We start from the raw sequence: 26330 nt of genomic DNA on the forward strand, positions 1-26330 counted from the left end.
TCTTCCATCGTCTCTGTTTTTCTTCCATTTCCTCGATCTCTTCCTCCTTACACCAATTAAACCAACTGCTCTTTGACAGTTAGTTCAATATGAACTCATTCAACCACAAATGAACTGCGTGACCCAAAGGCGATATCCTGCAAAGTTTCCCCGAAGTTAAAGAGCCTTGTCAGTTCGTGTCCCTTCGGCTCTCCTCGTCTCCTTTTTGCCCAAACTCTACCGTGTGTCATCATCCAGATGTTCAATTAGGATTGAGGCCACTATGATGCTGCCACATTCCAGCCAAGGGGCAAGGGTCTGTGTCATCAGCCTGTTCTCCCAGCTTATCCCCTACTGAGCTGATAATGGGATCTGCCCGATGCCTCCTGGTTCATCAGCACCATAAATTGTTCTGTTGTTCCCTTTCTCTCACACAACAACAAGCCTCACTAGATGTGGTGTGATCTCCTCGCCTGATCTACCACGTCAAGTATTTTGTCCTCCTGTTTGTGGCTCACTGACAGCCTGCCGTCTGTCAAGCGCACGTCTACAAGCACAATTTATCATGACTGATGCTTTCACAGGCCGGATTCCCATAAAAAAAGTCCACCACAGATGCTATGTCATTGTTAGAGTGCGACCCCATAGCAACACATGTGCCACGTCCTGTTTACCAGTCGCTCAGCTAACAAGGACACTCCTTTGCTAATCACTGTCAGGCATCATGCCATGCTTTCTCCCCTCCAGCCAACCTGATCTGGTGTTCTACTTTCCATACTGATTGACTGTCTGACTGTAATCCACCCTGTCAGCTCTCCTCTCCTGCATATACACTGTTAAAATGTTGTGGAAGAGGAAATTCTGAATTAAAGATTGCCTATAACAATGTAGGGAGACTCTGTTACAAGAAAAAACTCTGGAATCAAACTCCTACATCAGTAAAATACATTCACATTACCAAAAAAATGTACTTAAAATATCAAAAGTACTGATGATGTGGAAAAATGTACCCTGTGACCGACACATTATTATATTACATTATTAGACTGAGCATGGATATTACTGGAGCTGGCAAGTTGAGTTTTGACCACTTGTTTCTTTGATACAGTTTGGTAGGTTAGGAGCAGTGGTTCCCACCCTGCCCACTGCTCCAGAGTACCAATCTCACCTTGTAATACATTATGTGATCGAATAATGATTCTCTTCTCTCACTCTTCAATTACCTGAGAAAATTGCACTTTGTGCCAATAGGAAATATTAATGGCAACATTAGTTGTGGCGTACCTGTGAGCATTAGGATTTTAGTGATGCCCACTGTGGTCTAAACAAAGAGTCAGATGTAGAGTCTACTCCACCTCCAGAGGACCAGCAACTGTCTGTACCCACAGCCGATGTGAGACAATTCTCGCTGAGAGTTAACATCACTGAGGCTGCTGGTCCTGATGAAATACTGTACTTGGCTGTGTTCTAAAAATGTGCTGGCTGATGTCATTACTGACATGGAAACATCTCAAACTGGCATGGCTCGTGCATGGCCCAAGACAGGAAGGCTATACAGTGACTGATTAAAACGTGACTTTTAAAATTTTTTTTTTTTTTTTTTTTTTTTTTTAGAGCTGAGGCCTTCGTGCGACTGTAGGAACAACACAGGAAGTGGATTGTCAGACTCCTGGCTGGACCCTGAGGCTGACTAATAAGCTTTACCTTCCACCCCCCGACTGTCTACAACCATTCATGGTTGACTTTGGACTTTATATAGCTCATTGCTGGTTAGTCAGTAGAGGCCCTGCGTCACTTGCCGGGGATAAAACTGTAAAGAGGATGGGATAGGAGATAATAAGGACAGAGATGACAAAGTGGAGGATAGAGTGGGGGTCTCTAGCTTCCACATTTCATTGTGAATACAGTGCAGAGGAGAGAAATGCTTTGAAAATATGCATATTGTTTTTACTTTACTTGAATTGTTAAAAACTAATTATCTCCCTTCTGAGATCAAAAACCTTCTCATAATTGGGAAGAGACGTTTTACATTTAATACAAACCTAAATGTATTATCCAGATGTGCAAATATGCATAATAGTGATTTTTATATTTGAATAACTGTAATCTGCAACTGGCTGTACTAATGTGAAGTGTAAATCCTCCCCTGTTGCTTGTTGCTTTTGGGGGGGGGGTGTCATAATAGTTTATAGGTTACACGGGGATGATCACCCGATGATACGTTTCCTTGCAGCTAATCTGTGATGGCTCACGGTCCAGGATTGTGCCTTGACCTTCAGGTGGTGCTTGGTAATCCAGTTAGCCCGAGGCAGCCGCTGTGGCAATCCCAGGAGACCTGTGCTGGCTGCGCCGCACTCTGGATACCTCCACGCCACCGGCATGCAGAGCCACCTGTAGACGCGCAGGTAAGGGAAATGTGTTTTAACTATTTTTGCACAGGGGTGCAGAAATGCATTTTTTAAACAAATGGACAATTTGGTTGGTCAAACTGCTGATCACGGGTGAGTGAACTGAAACACTGATGATGCTGTAATTAAATGCTTCTTCAGAGCTTCTGGTTTGGCCTGTACTGCAGAGTCTATCAGAATCAGTCGACAGAGAAGAACATCTGATTTCTGCTCTTTTGATGGCTGAGAGAGCGCTGGTGGGCATCTGTCAGGAGCTGATCTGGGCTGTTACACAGCGAGGAAGGCTGTAGATTAGTTGCATTGTAGAGCTTCACTGTTTAATCCAAAACTACAACACTGAGATTACAAGAGGGATGCAAAGGGTGTGGATTTTATAACCAGCAGATGTCACCTTGGCTCTTGTCATACAGTAGATCCACCAGAACTTGTTGTCATGGGGAACAAAGATATGGAAAACTTTTTTCTTTTTTCACATCCAAATAGGCTTTATATTGTCCCAGTAAGTAGCGTATTCAATGAAAGACACACTGATCCTTTCAGGAAAAGAAAGTCTTGACTGATTGTGATTATGCTCTCAGGGGATTTTTAACTTGTAGAAATCACCTGTCATGACAGCGAGGTCAGCCATCTGCTGCGGTCAGTTAGTGGGACATCTTGTTGGTTCAGTGAGCCACTTTTTCCCCCCGTTGCTGAACCGAAGTGGATTATCTCAATGGTCCGATAAACTGTCTGTCACGACGGATATAACGCACACCTGAGATTAGGTGGCCCTCCTGCTGGCTCTCTAAAACTCTGTCTGGGACCAGTGTGCTGGACCAGTCAAAATGTCCTCTTTCTGCACATTTGTGACCGATGTCGCCGGTTTAACCCTTCGTCACCTGAGGAGGCTGTTGGTAAAGCAGCTTACCTTGCACTGCAGCCTGAGTGAGGTTAACCTCTGGCCTTTTTTTGACTTTTGACTCCTGAGCGCCAGCTTGCATTGAAGACAATTCATATTCCAGGCCCCACATGGCACTATAAAAGTTTGCAAATGTGTCTGATGAGAAAATAAAGGCAGTTTTGAAGATCTACAGGAAAAAAATAGTCAGTGCTGGTCAGGCAACCAAGCGTTCTTAATCAGACCTCGTTAGCTCCAGTTGAGGGCTCTCTGATGAAGTGGCCGCATTATTACGAATTACCATCATTATCATCATCATTACCAGCAATGTTTGCTGAAGGGATTTTCAGAGGCTGACGACTCTGTTTGTGTGTGTGTCCAGCAGGATGTTTAACTGGGTGGTGAAAGTGGTCCCCCAACCCCCTGAAGCCCCTGGGACAGACGAAGCCGGGAAGGCCTCTGCCACTGTACGTCAACAAACAAACACACACACACACACACACACACACACACACACACACACACACACACACACACACACACACACACACACACACACACACACACACACACACACCAGCACACCAGCACACATACAGTGTTGTTTCTGGGTTTTTTTTCCTTCTCACTCTTTTCTTTCTGACCTTACAGGACCACAACAAAAACAGACAGGGTGAGGATTCATTTCACTCGTTTCAAACCAACTGTCGGCTTATGTGCAAGAATTCATGTAAAACATGAGCATTTTTGGTTTTTGTCTCATTCCACAGTAAAAAGTCTGCTGAAAAGCACAGATGAGGCTTCAGACGACAGGTAAACCTCTCTCTACTAGTCTCTAAGTACAAGTAGTTTGTGTATGTGTGTGTGTGTGTGTGTGTGTGTGTGTGTGTGTGTGTGTGTGTGTGTGTGTGTGTGTGTGTGTCGACCTACTGACATCTTGCCTTTTTGCTTCACCTCCTCTACAGTCAGGCCCAGACTGGAGTTCTAGGCTGGCTGTCTAATGGGTTCGTCAGCGCCATGCCTCAACCAGCCGGCTCCCCTCGACCCGGCAGGGCTGACACCGGCGTGAGTGTATCAGTGTTCGAGTTGACTGCTCCATTAATCACTGTATGCTAGTTAAGGATCGGACTGATTAACTAAATAATATTTGGCTTGTGTTAAACTTTTAACTGTTTAACTCCGTCTTGATGGAGTCAAAGCAAGTTTCAATTTAGAAGTAGCTTCATCAAGTTTGCAGTAGACTTTTTTAGCCCCTCAATGTTTTTTTTCTTCCTTTGTTCTCCATCCAGCAGTCAGGGGAGGATGGAGAAAGGTACAGTATGAGCAGATCAGATCAGAGTAAATATTGCTGAATGCATTCCTCAAAGGATAAATCAATTGTTTATCTCACCAGTTCCGGAGTGATAGGCTGGGTCACTCAGGGTCTGACCAAGGTGTTGCCTCAGCCGGATGAGAAGTACAAAGAGTCTAACGACGATGATGAGGAACACACTGAGGTGAGACACAAGGACATTTAGTCATACAGATTAACAACATCAAAACAACAACATTTGTGCGTCAGAACAAAACCTAAAACATCTTTGACACATGAATAGTATTATATCTTAGCATCTCCAATACGATCAAAGCAGGGTCTTCAATAAGCCACAGGTGATTGAAACCAACACTCACAACAGCACGGTTTATGTTATTAGGTGACATTTGACTCACACAACTTAATGCTGCCCCGCAGTGATTAATACCAATCATGTGTAGGGATTAAGTTTATAAAGGAGTCCACAGGGGGCTTAGCCAGCTTAAAGCCCTCCTATAGATACTCAGTCCTCTTGGAGGCCTCACGGCTGCAGTGATACACATCCACATCCACACCCAGTGATACAACTTCCTGCAACAAATTAGACGAGATGGTTGAAATACTATGTAACACATGAAACCCACATCACTCACATCACTGTCACATTACCAAAAGCAATATATTAAAATATTTAAATCAAAGGTGCTATATGTAAGAATTGGCTACCTGTACCTACTCCAAACTAATGGAGGGCAGCACATCACCTGAGTAACTGCTGGATGCTGCTTAATGTCTCTTTCATTTGCTAGTTAGCTCAGTTTAGGTAGCCATCGTATTGGCTGAAAGTCCAGGAAAGTTGCCATTGTTTACTATCCGAGGGTTGAGGTGCAAACTGGCTAGGGGCAAGCTAGCAAGCATGCTAACTTCAAGGGATATAAACATTAGACTCTTACATGTTGCAACTTTAAAGATTGATCCATTTTCAGTTCACACATTATTATATGAGAGGATCATTTGCCCATAAGCACTCCACTTTAAGCCCCTGTTGTCTGAACTTTTAGTCTGCATGCCATGCTGTAGGTATGGACGTAAAAGAGGCCCATGTGGGATGTGAGGTTTATTGCTCCAGTGAGACCCATTTTTTATCCCCCCTGACCATTAAAAATGTCTTACATGGAGAGACACACATGTGGCCTCTATGCTGTGGAGCTGGTGGACAAACAAATCATTAACCTCTGTGGGGCTCACATTGACATAATGGTTAAAAAGGTTTCAGAGATCACTTATCCTGGTTACTCATTCATTGATAATACAGCTATGATTCCCTAATGTGTTGCACCTTTAAAGTAAGAAACGTATAGCCATTCTCTGTTTGCTTGACTTTAAATGCCCTTTTATGTCCTTTTCTCCTGCAGGTATTTGAAATAGCAAAAATGCCAGGTATGCTTTGACTTATAACAAGAAATTATGTTTGAATTAATCATGACATTTGACCAGTTTAGCTGATCTTTCTCTGACTGGTCTGTCCAGATTATGATCCCCTCCCACACGTCCCTGTGGTGGAGATGGAATCAGAAGACGAGGTGTCGGAGGTGGAGCGCGTGCCCCCTCAATTTCCTCCCAAGTGAGTGTGAACCACACATGACTATACACACACACACACACACACACACACACACACACATCAGCACAGGTAGTTAAACCACCTTTACACATGTGAGGGGCTGACCGTGCTTTTTTTTTTTCTGCTGCAGCGTGGTGAACTGGCTTAAACAGATGGTCCCTCAGCCGGTCACCCCTGGGTCCGTACCAATAGAACCATCACCCAAGTCCTCCCGCTCCTCTCTGGACAAAAGTATGAACACGTACACGAAATTGTCTTCATCCACACCAGTGGGCAGGAGCATGAACCTACATACACTGGCATCGACAGTCACAACTCATTAATACAACCTTTGAAACCTTCAAGGCTTAAACTCCCCATGACTCTGAGGACATATTTTGACCTTCTTGGATGAATACTTGTTTTACACGCTGAACTTCATGTCTGTCTTTCCAGTTTTGTCTCCACCACCTGAATCTCTCAGTGGCATCTCACTGGATACTGACAGCAAGGCCTCCGGGTACGTTTTCAATCACTGTCCTTTTCAATTAGAGCAAGTCGTTCACTTTCACTAAGACAAGCTAAAAGGCAGAAGACACTTTAATAATCTCTAAGGGAAAAAATATGAATTTTATGTGCTAGTTAACACCATACACGAGTCGGATTCAGGATTCAGGAATTTTTAATTCTATTATGAACATAACTGGCTTAAGATTTCCTCCATCCAACTTTCTACTGTTCACTGACAGCCAAGATTTGACAGATTTGACCTTTTTTTATTGAAATTACATTTGTAAATGGAAGCACAAGTATTTGTATAGGGTCTTGGGAGCAAACAGTTCATTATTTTCTCTGTTGACAGTGTGGTCGGCTGGTTCATATCAGGACTGGGCCTGAAGGTTCCTCAGCCTGCGATCCCACCCAAAGATGATGCCGAGGTAACTTTTGGGAACAAATGAATGTTTCTTTCTTCCCTCCCCTCTTCTGGTCTTTAAATTTGTCAACCTTTCCTTTACCATGCATCTTTTCTCGTGAATTGTCAGTATAACCTTTCCATCATTATGATGGGTGCAGTGCAACTTATACACCTTTCTTTCTTCCTTCCTTTCTTTACTTTATGCTCTCAGGCTGCATCTGAAGTTCTAAAGAAAGGTGAGTTTTATTCACTTAATTACACCTTCAAGTAGTTAAAGAAAACCCTCGTCCTGCTGTTTCTTTGACCGTACCATTGTTCCTGAGTGCCACAATTCACAGTTCAATCAGGTGGACCTACAGCACATCACATAATATTTTCTCTGACATAAATGTTACGTCACCGGAGAGTGAAGCCTTCAAATAACTGAAAACACCTCTTTAATAAGCAGTGGATAACTCCAGTGGATGTGTGTAATATTTGAAAAGTGCCGTATGTGTGTTTTCTGTCGAGGCGTCCTCTTGTTCTTTTCCCCCATAGTTTTTGAAGAGGTGTTTTGGTCGGACGGTCGGAGCCTAACTCAGTCCCTCTTCTCCTTCTGTTTCAGGGGGGAAGGCGCTGCGAGCCCCTTAAACAGCAGGAGGAGACGACTGGGGGACGCTCTGATTCACACAAACAGACAGGCAGAGACAGAGAGAGAGAGAGATACCAATAGGCATATTGTGCTGTTGGGGGTACTGCAGGTGCTGTGCAGCCTGCAGCTCAGCACAGAAATCAGGCAGCTCTAAAATACTACAAGAATGTAGATATAAACTCACCTTACTGTACTCATACAGTTTCATATGAATGTGTTTCAACTTATGATGTGAACTATAACTAAAAGATGTACTGTATATCATAAAGCTAATTAGATGTGTTTTATCTTCAGTATTTGTGATATTGATTTGCACATTTTCTGTGTGACACAGTAATTGCCATTTATTTGAAATTCCTGTAGGTGCCAGACACAAATATTTGCAGACAGGATGTTATTCTGATACACTATTGTGCTTTAACCTGTGGCACTGTATATTATATATTCATGTTGCCATTTTCATATACAGAGAAAAAGCAGCAGGAGATATAAAAAGAGGAGATTCATTTAAACACAACTGTCTCTGTTTAGAAGCATTTTAGCATAAAATGTCAAATCTTCTTGTCCCAATTCACAGAAATCTGAAAAAGATGATTAAATGGCAGCTACGCTCGTTCACTATTGTCCTGTGTATGGATAAAGTAAAACTATATCTGTACTTAATAAAAGCAGTCTATAATTTTTCATGTTTAAGTCCTACTCCCTTAATAATCTACTGAGTTGAGTTCATTTTGGGACTTGATGATGCTCCAGTGGCTGAAAGCTTTTCCACAGGTTTAACTGACGTCAAACAACACAAATGCAAGATTACTACTTTGCATTTTGGTTGTTTAACCTCAATTTAGTGCACTCTAAGGCCTGTTTTGATCCACTTGATCTATGTTTAGAGCCTTGAACTGTGAAATGTGGCCCAGGGGTGTGGTATACTTTGCTCACATTAAAAACATGTTGACTGTCACAGAGACAAGATGGTAGAACATATAATTTCATACTGTAATGTGAGGATACTGCCGGAATAATAAAGATTCTGTGTGAAATGATTTATGTGGTGTTCTTCTCAGTAACCTACCAGATACCCAAGTTACAGGTCTCAGGGAGTACGACTGAATATGTGAGAAAAGTACTATAAAGCCTTCCGTGTCCCCGGAGGAAACTGTATGTAATCTATGAATTGCCTACCGTGATGACTAAGATGCATTTTGGGTAATGTAGGCACAGGGTTTTGAAAAGCAGTCTACTGGTTTGCATTACACTATAAGACTGTCGGCCTCATTATGGGCAGTTTAAAGAACAAATGTTCAAAATCAATACAATGCCAGATATCACATTTTTTAATTAACATTTTCTTCTTCCTTTTCAAAACCTGCTGCCTATATAACTCACAATACATCTGAGTGATAACACTGGTGGAGACACAAAAAGCTTTACGCTTTTAAGTTTTTCACTTATGTAGTTGTACTCCCTGTAAACACACTTTAATGGATAGGATGGGCCGAGTTACCCTTTAAATCTGAAAGCATCCTTTCCCATCTGGGACACCTTCCTTTATCTGCAGACATCTTTTACATGAAATTCCATTTAAGAACCAAAAATTGTTGTGGATTGTTTCCGACATGAGACAAACACACAATGAAACCTGTGTCAGAGCTGTATACCTGTTTACAAGTCACCAACATGTCCAAGGTCAACCATATCTCTCTTGCTTCTTCCACACATGTCACTCCTTGTCACCCCATTGTAGTTTCAGTCAAACTCAAACCTGACATGGTACTAGAAGATGTGGAGTCAGACAACGAGGGCACCAGGAAGCATGAACATCAGTCTCAAGCTGCGGCACCATCCCCATCACTGACTCCACTGACATCACACCAACAGCAGGAGGCCTCACAGCAGTCGAGTTCACTGCAGTCCCAGAAGTGCAGTGATACCAGCCCACAAGCAGAACAGTCAGAGAGTGGAGCAAAAATGTCTCTAGAGGATGCTGAGACCCAGACAGGCCGCTGGACACCGTTCATTGAGAGCATTAAAAGGGAGGCAGAAGATGTAGCTTTGGCTACTATGGAGGAACGGTAAGAGGGAAGAAGAGTGTGGAGGAGGTGCAATTCTTTTAAAGGAGACATATTGTGCTCTTTTATTTTTTCCTTTCCCTCAGTGTTTTAGTTTAGTTTTTAGTTCCTCTCTCCCACAGAAAATACTGCTCCTGAAACACCTCATCAATAGTCCTGCCTTTAATTATGTGACTTTATGACATCACACTACATCACCATGTCTACATTTTGCATAATTCTAGTGGCTAGGTAGGCATGTAAGAATTGACTTAGCACTGCTGCTCTGTTGTTGACAAAGGGAGACTATAGTGCAGCAGCACTGGACAGTATGAGAAAACTGTTGTGGTTTTTTTAGCATTAGAGCATATACTATCCTATACTAGTAGTAACCCAAAATGGAATTACAAACTTGAAAATGAGCATAACATGTCTCCTCTAAGTCACTTACAATGAAAGTAAATGTCCCCTATCATATCAAATAGCAATTCAAATAACTGCAAATCAGTTAAGAGTAGTTATTGAATTAATTTGAAAAGTGTGCACAACACTTGGCTCTGATTAACCAATAACATATTTTCTAGGTAAGCCAACAGACATGCGTTTCAGTAACAAGTGCTGCAAACCTACACATTTCTAAATTATCCCTATTAAAACTGTACTAGAGAGCTCTAACAATGCATTATCAGTAATATTATTATTATCAGTAATATATTGACTAGACTATTCAAAAACAAAGTCTTAACATCATCATATTTATGCCTTATTCTTATGGATTGTCTGATATTAAGACCTTATAGTTTTTCTGTCTATGCAGTTTTATTAAAGAGCAATCTGTGCTTAATCAGTTGGCTGGAGTAGTGCATACACAACTATATACAGTGGTCCAAACATAATGACAACACTAAACTTGGTTTAGCATTGTGATCGACTCCTGTCACATCCAAAAGTTACTAACATTTACCTCACAGCATAGCGACATCAGTGTGCCCTGTCTCTCTACAGTCTCATGCAGGAGCGCCTGGAGATGGCCCGTATGGCTGAGGAGGTGGCCAGGCAGACAGCTGAGATGGCCATTAGACAGATGGCCAGTGAGGGACAGTCCATCAAGCTCTCACTGGGGAGTCAAGAACTGCTGGATGAGCCCACAGCTGAGTAAGACCTTGTGTTCAATCAGAGTTAGAGACAGAAAGTGTGTGTGTGTGTGTGTGTGTGTGAGAGAGAGAGAGAGAGAGAGAGAGAGAGAGAGAGAGAGAGTGTGTGTGTGTGTGTGTGTGTGTGTGTGTGAGAGAGAGAGAGAGAGAGAGAGAGAGAGAGAGAGAGAGAGTGTGTGTGTGTGTGTGTGTGTGTGTGTGTGTGTGTGTGTGTGTGTGTGTGTGTCGTTTTGGCATTTTGGCAATGGGCGCATCATTGTGACACTGCGTGTTCACTATGACCAGGCTGCCAGAACCACAAGAAGAGGAGAGCGAAGTGGTGGACCACTGTAAAGTCACACAGTAAGAATGCAAAAATTTCCAAATGTTGTCACAGTCTCAAGCAGCTTGTTGAACTGATAACCAAATGTTAATGAGACACTGGGTGATGAAGGATTGGATGGGAATTTCTTTAACAGTCCAGCAATATCACGATGTAAAATGTGCTTAATTACAACAAGAAAAAAAGAAGTAATTAATCATTTTTTAAACCATGTGAAGCAATATGGCCCTTTTCAGACAGTGAGTTAATGAATTAATTTATTTCGAACACGTGAAATAAAACAAATAGTTAAATTAGATGTAAAAATAGGCACAGCAAGATGAAAAGCATGTTACAAAGTATTTCCCATTAGCTAGCACTTACCGAAAAGGAGAAGAAGTATACACTTCTACCCCTTCCACACCTTAGTAATTAATCATAATCCGTTTGCTTCTGTTCCTGAACCGGTGTACCATCCTGAGCTCCCATCTGACTATAATCAATTTACATACACACAGAATCATATGCATTATTGTTGTATTGGAGTGGACACCATACACTGTTGGGTAGTTTAATATAATGCGTCACCTTTGATGAACTCTTCAATCCGAGTATGCAAAGTAACTTCATTAGATATAAAGTACAGTATTTTTTAGGCTTATTACCTCTGAAATGTAATGGAGTATAACCATTACAGTATACTGGAAAGCGGAGGTAAACTAAAAGTAACTGAAATTGTACAGGAGAGCTCCGACAGCAGGCTACTCAGGAAAATGTCCATAATTACCAACCAGCGCTGAGGAGACGGTCTCGTGCTGGTCCAGGTTGTCAGGTCACAAATCCCGCGGGTTCTCGTTAAGTGATCTCAGCCGCGCGCTGCCTCAGCATCACTGCTGTGCCATAGCAACCACAGCTTGCCTTGGAAACAGCCTCCCCCCCTCCTCAGCCGTTTCCCATAACAGAGTGCACCTGCTGCTGTTTCGCATGGAAGTTGATGAACGGAGATGTAATGGAATATTTTCCCAGCTGTTTTTCTACAATAAACACATTCTCTTATTTAGTTATTTTTTTACGCTTTTAAACGACCTCACGGTCCAAATTCGTGTTAGTGGTCGTGTCTCGACGCTCGTGGACATTTTCTGTGGGGGCTGTTAACGGTTAACGCACGCAGAGAAAGTGAGTATGTTGTGTACACATCGTGGTTAGGTAATGGACTAATACATGCTGTGAACGAATGAGTTTTTCGCCTTTTATTTAACCATATCTTTATTATTATTCTGGTGTAAACAGAGTGTTCCATAAGCTTGTCCGCTACAGGTGGTCAACGAAAGAGTAGTTTTATGCTAAAAGCAGAGCGAAAACACTACTAAGCTAGTTAGCTTACACTGAGTAAAGTTGAGGCTTCCACATTTTCCAGTATGAAGTGAAATATGTCTCGGGTAATTTAACCTGTGTATTTTGTTTTAATTCAGTTTATAATATGCGAGAGAAAAATCAATCCAATCAATAATCATATATTATATTAGTCCTAATTTTCATTCTATAACGTTACTCGTGCTGTCCGTAAAATACAGTGTCATTGACATCATCTATTCATCATCTATTTGTCTACACAGCAGATACACAACTCTAAAAATTTTACCCCAAAAATGTAAATAATTATCATGTTGTTTGATGTGCAGCCACCACAGGCCTTGAAGCCCAACTTTACATTATCACCTGTCCCACAGTTTAAAGCAGGCAGTTTAAATGTAAGTCATATCATGTTACCATCTTTCCTCTCAAAACAGCTTCAATGTGTTTCTAACCTGTACAAAACAGTAAAATTACAATTTACAGAGGGTGCAAACTACATTTGATGAGCCTACCCACATATAGACACTCATTAGTCCTGTCTTACTGCCAAAGAAAATGTCTGTTTTAGTGAATATGAACTTTACATTCCAAAATCCTTGAAGGGTACAATGTATATTCTGTATTAGGGTAGTTTTCTCTAAAAATACCAGCATGTCTATCTAGTATTCTTTTGATATGGACCAAGTAACACTGAGCCAGCCAAACGGTGTACCTTATGTGGAGACCCACATACTGCTACTCAGTCAGATATTCATTGTTTTGTCTCCTGTTCTGTCCTGCAGAGAGGAACAGAGTCTTGCTGAGGAAGAAGTGAAGGCAGTGACTGAGGACTCTATTGTCGAGGAACCAGGTAGAGATCAAGACAAAGACAAACACCAATGCACACACTTTTGAATTGACAGTAACGTCCCCTCGAAAGAGATTGTAGCTGGAAAAGGTTCCAAACATAGATGGCATTGCATGCTACAGTATAGCCCAAGAGCAAACTCTTTGGAATATTTCTATTTCTTTTTTAAACCACTTGATCTCATCCATTGTTATCCATTGTCTTATCCATGTGTCTGTCACATCTTTATCATCAATATCAGACAAATTTATGTTTATGTTTTTCATGCGTGCTAATATTTAAATTTCATGAAATGTATAATTTCAAAAAAATCTAGAAGTAAAGGAGGAAGCAGAGCCACAGCAGACCTCACCCTCTCCACCTCCAAGTCCTGAACCAGTTAAGACAGTGGAGCCAGAGCCAGAGCCTGAATCACAACCTGAGCCAGAGCCAGAGACCAAGGAATCTGTTCCAGAAGCAGAGCCTATAACCCAGCAGCCACAGAAATCTGAGAAAGACGTTCAAAGCCCCAACGCTGACAAAACATCTGAAAAAGTAATGTCCATGGGTTGAACATGCACTGTGATGAAAATGGGCTGCAACTAATGATCTGTGGATTATTTTTCTACTGTCATAGTGAAGTACAGAAACTAGAAAATATTCACATTTAATGAGCTGGAATCAGAGAATTTTGACGTGATTAACTTAAAAAAATAACTTAAACCAGTTAATCCATTATCAACTAATTTGACTTGACCTAATTTATAATAACATTGATGTTAATACATTGTTGACTGTTTTTCTACAGACTTGTTTATTCCTTGTTTATTCCCTGTATTGTCTTTTTATGCCTAACTTTAAAACAAGCTTGAATCAAAGGAGCTTGAAGCATAATTTTATTTCATTATAGTTAGAAAGCAGAAATATTTACAACCTTTCTAACCCAAACCCAATCAACATAGTATGTAATATCCAATCTCCACTGATCATCACCAACCCTAGCCATTGATACATTCTATTTATGTTTTGTGTAGGAGGAGGAAGCCCCTGGGGATGACTGTGGAGGTACGCAATATTCCAATTGTTTTGTTTTGTTTTCTTCCACAGGTAAATATTCCATTACAGATTCTATGTGTCAGAAACATTGACATGCAGACAACTGCAATGATGCAATGCAATGATTTACACTGAAATGTCTCCTACTATGTTGCCTGTTGGCTGAAGTCCTTGATCAAGATGTCCAATTGCTATTCAGACTGACCACAATGCTTTTTGACTAGCTAATGATGCCTTCTCCCACCTTGCTTATATTCTGCCTGACCGTGAATCTGCCTATACATCTGTCTCTTCTATAGCTCCAGTCAGCTGCGATGCAATTAAGAGCTGCCTGATGCGCATTCCGCACACCTCAGAGTGCTTCGGCAACATCAACGCATTCTTCAAAGAAAACGGCATATCCACTCCCAAAATACCCCCCATGCCTAAGCTACCCACCCAGCTCTCTGAAGTTACCAAGTACCTACCCTCCCTACCACCTGAATTGCGCCAGGAATTCTCCCAGATCCGACTCACGCAGGTCCCGCAAAATATTGCCCAAACTCTGACTGAGTTATTGCCCAAAAGCTCTGACGGATCAGTTGGCCCCAGTCTGTCCAGCCTTTCCCAGAGCTTTTCGGACATCCCGCAGAAGCTCTCCCAGATTCCTAGCCGGACGCAGCAGTACTTCCTTAACGTCCAGAACCGCCTCAACAGCCTTATGCCTCAAGATGCCTAAGGAACAACAACAACAGCAAAATCAGCAGAAAGACAAGAATCAGCAAGATTTAGAGCTCAACCGGCTCATCCGACACACCCCTCTTCCTCCTGCTCACCATCCTCAGCTCCGGTCCCGCTCCCCGTCTCCATCCTCTCCTAATGGAAGCGCCCTCGAACTGCCAAATGTGCCATCCTACCCACGCCTGCCACCTATTGTCAGCCCCCCATCAAAGCAGCTCAACTCACTTTCCCGCCAGCTGTCTGGTCTCTCTAACCCAGCGTTCTTCATTGAAGACGACTCAGACATTCCAGCAATACGACGTGCAGGTGAATTTGCAGCAGTGGAGATCATGAAATTCATTGTAGAAACCTGAACCTGAACAAATTGATTAGACAGGTGTCTCATAATGTGTGGTATCAGGATGAACTAACATAATAGAATAGCTGATTGCAAACAAATAATCATATATAAAGACATTTTCTAGCTGTAAATAATCAACAGAATTCAGATGTCATTGCCAGACAAATGACAGCATGTTCAGGATCCTGAGCACACGGTCAGGAAAATAAAAAAGTAGCAGTTCAGTGCTGTGATTATAGATTTTAGTGTTTGTGTTGTCTCCTCTGTAATTTCTCAGATATAAGCTCAGATACAGACAGCTCATTTGTTTACTGTGTAAGAAAAAGCAGCATATATGCAAATGCTCAAACTATTCTGATAATTTGTCAAGGAAAAAATGAGTAAGGAACTTTTTCTAAAGAAAAAAGTTTAAAAATGTATACTAAAGCTGAACCCTCTCCACAAACTAAGTTACTGTAAAATACTACGGCAACATACTATGTATGTTAGTGTGCACAATGAGTCAGATTAGCCAGACTGACAAACTTGCTAGATGAAAGCCAGTCCTCTCAGCTGCCAGGACACTCATATACATGGCCTAGTTTACTGGTGGATCCTCCTGCATTAGCCTGTTGTACATCCCGCCAAATCTTCTTCCCCCTCTCACTGTCCTGCCATGGTCAACTTATCTGTGACCTGCTTTGCCCCTTGCTGTGGGCTGTACTGCAGCTCCACTTGTCCCAACACATCCATCATCAGTGATGTTTTTCATTAATCAACAGACATTTTGTGCCTTTTATCCTCCAGACAGCTCAAGCCTAAGCCTTCGTCCGGCCGTCAATGTAGAGGATGTTGACTCAGATCATGAGATAGGGGGGAGAGGAGGAGGAGTGGAGGGACAGAGCAATGTTCCCCAAATCCTAACACCACAGGACCCAAAACTTACAACCCTAACTGTCCCCGTGACCCCTTCAGGAGGTCGTCAGAGGTGAGAAATACTATCATGATTAGTTTATGTATTCTGCCATTGAATAATTAGTAGTATTAAGTATTCAGATAATTAAAAACTCCAGTTTAACTGGGTGTCCATTATGTTTTGTTTTGTCTGTTTCTCTCCCCTCATGCTTTTCATCGATAGTAAAGGAGAAAAAGAGTAAGGAAGCTGCATGGATCATTTGGGTTGCTGTGCTTTAAATCTTCTGTCAACAATGATTATTCTTTCTCTGTGGTGAATATGCACCCATGATAAAGCATTTCACAAGAGAGAAAGTAATGCATTATGTGGGTTAGGTCAAGGTGCAAGTTGTTGGCAAGTGGAGTGGTTTCTTCCAAATGAGATCAAGTTAACATTGACAGTTGGCAAAACACAGTATGTATTGATTCTAGATTTCAAAACCTTTTTTAATGATATACAATATATTTCATTGATAGAGTTGTGTTTGATGGTTTTAGTGGATTTTTAAATGTATCATTTGGAGTGAAATGCTTCACAAACCTCTGTTTAGTGCTATTTCAAATGAATGTGCTGCCCTCTACTGTCTGCTGTACATCACAGTTAGTCGAAGTAATGTGTTGGTCTGTCTGTATTTCAGTGTCCTGCAAAGACTGTGTTGCTTAGAAAAATGTTAAATTCTATCCAATTTGCTGCCAAAATGACCTACACAAGCAAACAAGCACATAGTGTTATGCAGAACACAGACAGTTTGTTATGTGAATCGTGGTCGAGTGTTTCTTCTTCTGTGTTGTAGTGTTCTGTTTTGCATGAACTGTTCACCCTTGCATGGCTTTTTTATTGCTTTTGGCTGCTGTAAGTTTATTGTCATAACGTAGCAAAAGTCAATAAACAGATGCTCGCAATCTTGCACTTCTCGCCTATCTTCACTTGTTATCAGTTTCTTGAATTTTAATATCATGCTTTTCCTGGCACACACGTAAACCCTGTTCCTCCCTGTCCCTTTCTCATAAACACACACACACTCATTTTAAACCTTGCTCTCACCATCCACAACTATAGTGGAAGGAATCGTAGGACTATCTGGACAAAGATGTAAGATATTTGACCTTTATTAATACTGTATTGACTCATCATCCAGTATCCATGCATCATGCTGACAAGGCATATTATTCCTCACCATTCACTGACCCATTTGAATTCACCAGTCTTTGCTTGCTCACTCATTAAACCATAATTTTCAATGCTCATTATTTTGCATTAATCACAATCATAAAGACGTTACAACATTTATAATTTTTTAAGCAATATCACACATCACATTGGATTTTAGTTTGCGAAGAATTCAACTATACAGTCTGAAATATGAACCACTGACATTGCTGTGTCCACTTCAACAGTAGGCGGCTGCACTCCCAAAGTGAGGATGATGATGATGAAGCAAACATCCCTGTCAGAGCCTGGCCCAGCCAGTCCAGCCTGCACAGCACAGATGATATGTGAGCACTAACACATACACAAACAAACACTCACCAAATTACAATAAATAAAGTGTGAGTACTGTTATTTAGCTGTTGGCATGTAATGACATACTGGCATTTTTTCAAAGACTTAAAGAACGTCCAGCGTCTTCAGCTAGTCAGACCAGTACAGTGGTCAATGAGCGTCTTCAGGAGCTGGTCCGGATGTTTAAAGCGAGAACCGAGAAGGCTAAGGAGAAACTCATTGACCCTGACAGCTCAGATGAAGACAGCATTATCCCTTGTGAGTCTCTACACACACACACACACACACACACACACACACACACACACACACACACACACGCACACAGACACTGAGCTGGTACGTCAGCATGAAACCAGTGGAAACTGTCAGAAATATACAGACGATAGTCGTTGCTGTGTGTTTTAGTATATTCTTTATTTTCAGGTTAACAGTCAGCCTTGTCCAGCCGAGAAAATGTCTACTCATTAAAGTCATACCCACACCTTGTGTGCCATCTACTCACAAAAACCTAGATGACACATGAAACATGAAACTGCTCACTTATTCACACGCACAGGTGAGAGCTAGTAGTAGTTGCTTCTCTCCAGGGTTCAGCCCCCAAACTATCCCACTTTCATCCCTATAGCTGTACCACCATTCCACCAGCTGTGTCCCTCATTCACAGATATACATTTAGTTTAAAAAAATCAGCACCATACTGTTGAAAAAGGGAAGTATGGTTGTCTGTGCACTCTAGTTTACAAGCTCCTGAAAATGTGCTGAAGTGACCCACAACCAGCAACCTGTTGTAATATGTAATCCCAGAGACTGTAAACTAGTGTCTGTGCCTTTTCTCTTTTTACAGGTGCATTCTGCACATAGTTAGATGCAGAGTAGAAAGTGTTTGCCACTTCTTCTACATTAGTACATCATGACCCTAAGCACATGTATTGTTAGTGACTTCTTTTGGGGGATAAAAACCCATATTCTTATTTCACAAGAACTGTGCTGTTTTCATATGCTGAGCCATGAGATTTTGATAATATCATGAAGAAATGTCTGCAAATTAATTGATTTGTAGCAAAGTAAAATTGTTCAATAGACAACTTCACTCCACCACCCACCTACTGCAAGTACTTCCTGCATTATTCAGCTATAGGACTAATCTGCCAAGGCTAACACCATTGTTCCCTTTATAGCACATTTTCTAAACCTTTAATAAATCTGGGCTGGTATGGTTTCAAAATGTCCTCTTCTGACATTCTGCTGCTTCTCCTCTCACTGCCCTTCAGCTCCTCCTCAGGCTTCAGCTCCTCAGCCCGCTCCTGCAGCTCAGCCAGTGAACGAGGGAGAGGCACAAGCAGGTCCATCAGGAGGAGGAGGCGGAGGAGGAGGAATAGAAATTGGGGCAGAGGAGGAGCAGTGTGGCCGCCGCAGCAAGGTGAAAACTCCTCGATGGATACGAGCCTGTATGCACTACCGCTTCCCTGCCAGCATCGACCCCTTCACCAGTGAGAACCCAGCCGACAACACCCATCGCCTCCACCTATAGCACCACACTGAACAGTAGAATCCTTTTGACTTAAACTTCCCAGCAATCAGTGAAAATCAGCATGGGTCTTATCTTATGTGGAGGCACTTAATTCTTCAGCCATATAGTTTGAAAATAATACATAGATTTTGGCTACATGAGAAACCCATTTAATAAGCTGTTTAATACTTTCACTTAGGGATACTTAACACTCAATAAATACATTCTACTTATTTTGTTTATATGCGATAAGAACACAATGTGGAACTGGGAGGTCTCGGTAAAGGTGAATCTACTATATTACCTGTCACAATACAGTTACCTGTCTCCTTATTATGAGTTATTACCCATTTCTCTTCCCGTAATTTCACATTCACAAGTCCATTTTCTGGCATGCATTCTTTCTCCTTTAGCACAAAACTATGTTCCAATGATGCAAACTTTGCTCTCATACGGATTAGATCCTGCTTGACTGGCATGCTCTGCCATTCTTTAGTTAACAGCATATAATGGTAGTTGGTGCTTAGTTATCATCACTTGATCTGTAAATACTAATTGATTTCAGTCTTGTCTTACTTTCTACTCCTCAGACCGCTCACTTAATTTCTTCATCTCCCTGCACCCTCTCACCTTTGGCTCTTTCCCCAGACCTGATGTACGTGCTGTGGATGCTACTGGTCACTCTGGCATGGAACTGGAATGTGTGGTTCATCCCTGTGCGCTGGGCCTTTCCCTACCAGACTCCAGACAATATCTACTACTGGCTGCTGATCGACTACCTGTGTGACCTTATTTACATCATGGACATCAGCATCTTTCAGCCGCGGCTGCAGTTTATCCGCGGAGGGGACATAGTGGTGAGTGGTACACTATAAGCCATTAGTGTGACTGAGCTTTATCCTGTGGTAGGAATCACAAAAATTCCTATGTCATTGGATGTAGGCTGCTGGAATCACAGCAAACACTTTATACTGTAATTATGATCAGCTGAGATTATATTTATAACATTAGTCTACTGTATTATAAGATCTACTTGCCAGGATCATTTTTCATATCTACAGTTGTTTGGTTTTTGTTACAGTCTGACAAAAAAGAAATGAGAAAGAACTACATGAAAACCAAACGCTTCAGAGTAAGTAACTACAGATTAATAAGTATATTCTTCTTTCCTGGGCATCAAATGTTAATCATTAAGTCTATTATCTAAGCAATTTTGTCAGTGATATGGTCCCTTTCTGATTTTCAGTTTGATGTAGCCAGCCTTGTTCCACTGGAACTCTTCTATTTTAAAACTGGCGTCAACCCTCTGCTTCGCTTACCCAGACTACTGAAGGTAAGGTTAACTACTTAATCCATTACAACTTGTTATAGTATCAGCATTATGGCAACCAACATGCTACTAATCCTTCAACTATTTGTTAGCAAGAGTGTGTGTCAAATTTAATGAGCCACAAACAATGTTACACTGACAGTATCAAACACATTATCAGTAACCATGATGCTTGTACAAGAAAAGTTAACTTCCAAGGCTCCATGTATCAATATAGAGAATTCAGATGTTAATTACTGAGATATTAGAACATCTGACATTTTCTGTTCTCTTTCAATGCCTCTGCAGATCAACTCCTTTTTTGAATTCAACGAGCGTCTTGAGGCTATCTTAACCAAAGCCTACATCTACAGGTGGGCCACAGCCTGATGGTATCTTCCTGTGCTGCATGGAATTCTCTCTTCTCTCTGTTTCTGTACTCTTATCACTTTGTCGTCCTTCCTTGAGACACCACCCTATGACAAATGAACCAATGTATCTGTCTCTCAGGGTGATACGTACGACCACCTACCTTCTTTACTGTCTCCACTGCAATGCCTGTCTGTACTACTGGGGCTCTGCCTTCAACGGACTAGGATCAACACAATGGGTGTACAATGGCGAGGGCAACAGGTTGATATGTGATAAACACACATACCACATGCACAAGTGCTTTTTTTTTTTTTTTAAAGGTTGCTGACAAAGCAGTTAGAATAAAACATTCATTTTTATTATTTATTATTTTTGTGCTTCATTTGTTTGCACAACATTTTAATTCTCCTGCCCATCTGGCTTTATTAAAAGCAGTTTTCTTGTCCTGCCTTTTTCTCACGCCTCCTTACTTTGTCTCTGCTCAGTTACATTCGCTGTTACTACTTTGCGGTGAAGACCCTCATTACCATTGGCGGTCTGCCGGACCCCACCACCCTGTTTGAAATTGTCTTCCAACTTATCAACTACTTTGTTGGAGTCTTTGCCTTCTCTATCATGATTGGACAGGTATGTTTATAAATGTAATGCTGACATCCATGTCTTCCACTACGCTTTGTGTAAAGACGGTGTTTAGATGAACAAACGTAATGTTATAGTCGGCTGATTTTGCTGATTTATCTCTCAGATGCGTGATGTGGTCGGTGCAGCCACAGCTGGTCAGACTTACTACCGCACATGTGTGGACAACACGATTAAATACATGTCCTCCTATCGAATCCCCAAAGACGTCCAGAACCGTGTCAAAACCTGGTACAACTACACCTGGCAATCACAAGGCATGCTAGGTAAGGAGAGCATTTTGTGATGTCTTCATGTACTGTATGTATTACACATCTTCCCTTTTACTCACACCGTACATCATATTGTTTGCTTTCCAGATGAGCAGGAGCTACTGACTCAGTTGCCAGATAAAATGCGTCTGGACATTGCTATAGATGTCAACTACTCCATCGTCAGCAAAGTCCCCCTTTTTCAGGTAGGGATTCCTAAAAACACATTAAAATGATAGCACAGTTCACATGATAGAGACTTATATAGTATTCTTACACATACAATGCAGGAAATCTGACATGTTTTAACGAGTATCTTATATGAATTAAAACCATATAGAGATCAATAAGAGATCAAGAGTTTTAGAGACACTGTTTTCTAGTATTTTTCTGTCCCCCCTCTTGACAGGGTTGTGACAGACAGATGATCTTTGACATGCTGAAAAGCTTACGCTCCGTTGTTTACCTGCCTGGGGATTATGTCTGCAAAAAGGTACGTACCACATGCAAACTTCCCTAAATATTATTTACGAAAGACAACTGTGTGTGGTATTTGATTTTCAGTTTTTCCCACCCTTTTCCTTCTCATTACCTGCCTCTTTGTCTTTCTCAGGGTGAGGTGGGTCGGGAGATGTACATCATAAAAGCAGGGGAGGTGCAGGTGGTTGGGGGACCTGATGGAAAGACAGTCTTTGTCACTCTCAGAGCAGGATCAGTGTTTGGAGAGATCAGGTAAAGAGTCTCTGTAACAATGTATAGTATTTCTGTCATAGGTAATGCTTCTTTCAGTAATAAAACCGAAAAAAATAACAGTAAAAGAAATAATAAAATGTTGCGAAAATTAAAGGAGCTGCAAGTTTACTATGTCTTTGTAATTTTTGCATTAAGCATTCTAACTGACTGATCTCTCTGATTGGCAGTTTGCTTGCAGTAGGCGGGGTTAACAGGCGCACAGCAAATGTGATCGCACATGGCTTTGCTAATCTCTTCATCCTGGACAAGAAAGACCTGAATGAGATCCTGGTCCACTATCCTGAGTCCAAGAAACTGCTCCGCAAGAAGGCCAGGTTGGACATCACTGGCACTACACATGCACATGATTATATTGAAACCACAACCTACCAACTAACCATCATTGTACTCTCTGCACTGTATAAGAGATGTATGACTCTCAAACTGTGGATCAGTGAAGACATGGATGAAAAATGAACTTTTACAATAGCTCCCTGCTTTGTCATTCATGTCATTCTTGCTTGAGGCTGATAGAAGTTACTGTCTCCACCACAGAAAGATGCTTGCTAAGGGAAAGAAACCTGAACCCAAAGCAGAGGCTAAGAATCCCCCTCAGGTCCCGCCAGCCCCTGTTAGGACGGAGACCCCTAGACTGCTGAGAGCAGCCCTGGAGATGACGGAGAGATCTACTGGACTTAAAGGAGCTCTGGCTAAAGTCAAAGAAAAAACCAACAAGTCCAGTATCTCGCTACAGGTAAACAGAGTGAAAACCTGAGCAGACCAACAAAGAAACAGATGCACGTGGCAGTGGCAAAATAATGTCTTTTCCTCTCTTCTCTTCTCTTCTCTTCTCTTCTCTTCTCTTCTCTTCTCTTCTCTTCTCTTCTCTTCTCTTCTCTTCTCTTCTCCAGCCCTCCATCTCCTCCACCCTGCCTCCTCCATCTCCCACCTCCAGCTCTGGACCTGACAGAGACGCAGACACGCCGTCACCCATGTCTGCCAGCTCTGCGACATTTCGCTCCGCTTCCCATTGCCGCAACAACAACAACAACAACTCTGTGAGGCCTCACTCTCCCTCACAGTGCGCTGGCGACGAAGACAAGAATCTTGCCATGAACCGAAGAGAGGAGGGTGCCAGTGAGGTCGATGGAAGCAGATGTGGGAATAGGAAGGAGAAAATGTTGTGATAAATCTTTAAAGGAAAAGGGAAGGAGGAAAAACATGACCAGTATATCTGCTGTAAATTGACTGGATGGTGGAGTGAAAGAGAGGGGAGGTTCTGTAAATGAGTTTTGGAAAACGTGTGGAACGGCTTCAATGCAAAAATATCAAGGTAGTACTGTATTACAATCTCACCCATGACTCAATGTCTACATTATGCTGTGCATTCGTACTATAAAAACCTGGTATATTTGGTCACTTTGGTGGCAGATGTCATCGATGTTGCATGAGCTGCTGTAGGATGAGCTGTGTTTGTATTAGAACCTTTACATCTTATGGGTGTCCCTGTCTGTCTCTGTATTTCTCAATATGGAGTCGTAAGAACAAGTCCAGATTCATTCTGTTCATTCTGTTCTCCATTTGCTTTGCAGTGTTCTCTCAGTCTCCACCACTGTGTTCATCTTTATTATTCTCAATGTTACATAATCTATGTAGGAACAAGCCATTCCCCACCTGGTTACCTCTTCAGAATTCATCTTTACATCACCTACACTGAGTTCACATGACTGAAGTCAGTGTAGCTGTGATGATGACTGAATTCTGCATGGGATGGCATAGCTAAGCCATCACAGTAATTCAGCTGTTTATAATCATTTCTGCGAAACTGAACTTTTTGTCTTTCTAAAACATACAAACATGTTTTTGCTGTTGTTGTCTGCTTACTCTGTACAGATTATTTTGTAAAACCACAATTTGCCTTATGAGTTTTGTCATTTACCCATGTCTTGTGTTGGTGTGAGTAGCTTGCGTTGCTGATGTCTGAAAAGCAGTACAGACTTTGTGTTACAAATAAATCACAAATAAATGATAAATTGACAGGTCACCTGAGATTACTTTATATAGATTTTCAGTCTGTCTTTGACCATCATGACTTTACGCATAGCAAGCTCAAACATCATCTAGCCTCTTATTACCTCAACGCTGCATTTGACATGCTAATAGATACTGTGTACGTCATCGATCACTCATCACTATCTTATTCTTTTAGTCATCAATATGTGTAAAACCATTGCTTTACATATTTTACTTGCTTTTGACATGTTTTCTTTTATTTTTGTTTTGTACAACAATGTAAACATATTTGTTTTTTGTTTCTTCTTTTTTTTTTTTAGATGAATCACATTTTCATTTTCCCATTAATGTAAAATCTCTGCACTGCTCTATGGCATCATAACATAACATATCATAACATGGAACATATGTGTTTAAGACTCAATTATGATGTAAGAATTATAATTTTTTTCTATAGATGTTTTAATTATAAATACAGCTTCAGATTATTGAACCAGATACCAGCTAACCGTACTGCCAGACTTTGTAGAAAGCATTGTTTTGTCTGTGTGTGTGTGTGTGTGTGTGTGTGTGTGTGTGTGTGTGTGTGTGTGTGTGTGTGTGTGTAGTAGGGGCAGAGAGATGAGTGTTTATAATGGACTGGAAATTAATGTGTAAAATAATGTCCTTAAATTGGATTTTGTCACTGATGTAGCTGTCTTTTGTGGATTTTGTTTGAATAAATGACTGTTTTCAGCAGGTTTAGTCCTGAGTTTCTTGTCTGACCTTAAGCGACTATTTAAGTACAAAGAGCCTGACAAACAACATGACAAACTACAAAGAGTAAACCACAAATCCAAACATCACAAACCAAACAGAAAGCATGTTACATCAATGTATTGGAAATTAATTGGATTATTGAGTTTTTATTGTGTTTTTAGCTGTTTTTCTTATGTATCTGCACTGTGGATTTATACACTATCCACACATCAAGATCCTTTTTCACCAGTTTGGATATCTCCTCCTTTTTTTGGACTTGGGTCACTGCTGGTGACTGGAAGTCATGCCTGCTTTACAGCCGGTGTGACAGTTTAACTGGTGCTCATTTAATCTGTCTAGGGTCCCAGATGTGCTGGAGGCATGGTCTGAGAACTGTCTCGAGAAGGGTCCTCAGCCCTGTCCACTAACCAGGAAAACCATTCCTATCACCTGCTCATCGATCCAAGTCATGTATGGGTATATCATTTTTGACGTGGCTTGTGCACTACTATTCCACACAGAGATGCTAGGGGCTGCGGCCTGCAAACCACTGTGCAACTAACGCTACAGAGCACACAATGACAGTGCAGGTGACTGTGTCAATGCCTCATGATGTTTGAGCTTTATTGGGGGCCAGAGGGAGCTCAGCTCCCATAAGAACAGATCTGAGCTCCCATGAAGCCAGTTCAATAATACCTCAAACATTAAAACATCACCAACAACTAATGTATTTTGTAATGTAATGAGTTTTATTGAAGTTAATGATACAAATAAGCTAAAATAAACATATTTGCAAGGCTGTTACAGAAGCCCTTTTTAT

The 26330-nt window shown here is 41.5% G+C and overlaps 1 protein-coding gene across 1 annotated transcript; it reads left to right on the plus strand.

Annotated features, from left to right (window-relative positions):
- Positions 1 to 3650: 3650 nt before the first annotated feature.
- Positions 3651 to 25097, plus strand: LOC119024185 (cyclic nucleotide-gated cation channel beta-1-like). Its single transcript, XM_037106706.1, is given in 39 exon segments — positions 3651 to 3731; positions 3916 to 3937; positions 4035 to 4077; positions 4230 to 4329; positions 4554 to 4576; positions 4658 to 4760; positions 5974 to 5998; positions 6089 to 6182; positions 6313 to 6413; positions 6618 to 6681; positions 7024 to 7099; positions 7289 to 7313; positions 9450 to 9777; positions 10759 to 10908; positions 11193 to 11249; positions 13347 to 13414; positions 13728 to 13945; positions 14425 to 14455; positions 14746 to 15144; positions 15146 to 15472; positions 16293 to 16473; positions 16624 to 16638; positions 17500 to 17532; positions 17838 to 17936; positions 18047 to 18201; positions 19218 to 19436; positions 20105 to 20313; positions 20538 to 20588; positions 20703 to 20789; positions 21075 to 21139; positions 21276 to 21398; positions 21623 to 21764; positions 21883 to 22042; positions 22136 to 22233; positions 22437 to 22520; positions 22641 to 22759; positions 22948 to 23094; positions 23315 to 23513; positions 23671 to 25097. Coding segments are annotated over 39 exon segments (4797 nt in total). The 3' UTR covers positions 23947 to 25097.
- Positions 25098 to 26330: the final 1233 nt, after the last annotated feature.

This window comes from Acanthopagrus latus, chromosome 8 (genome assembly GCF_904848185.1).
Source record: "Acanthopagrus latus isolate v.2019 chromosome 8, fAcaLat1.1, whole genome shotgun sequence".
Taxonomy (NCBI): Eukaryota; Metazoa; Chordata; class Actinopteri; order Spariformes; family Sparidae; genus Acanthopagrus; species Acanthopagrus latus.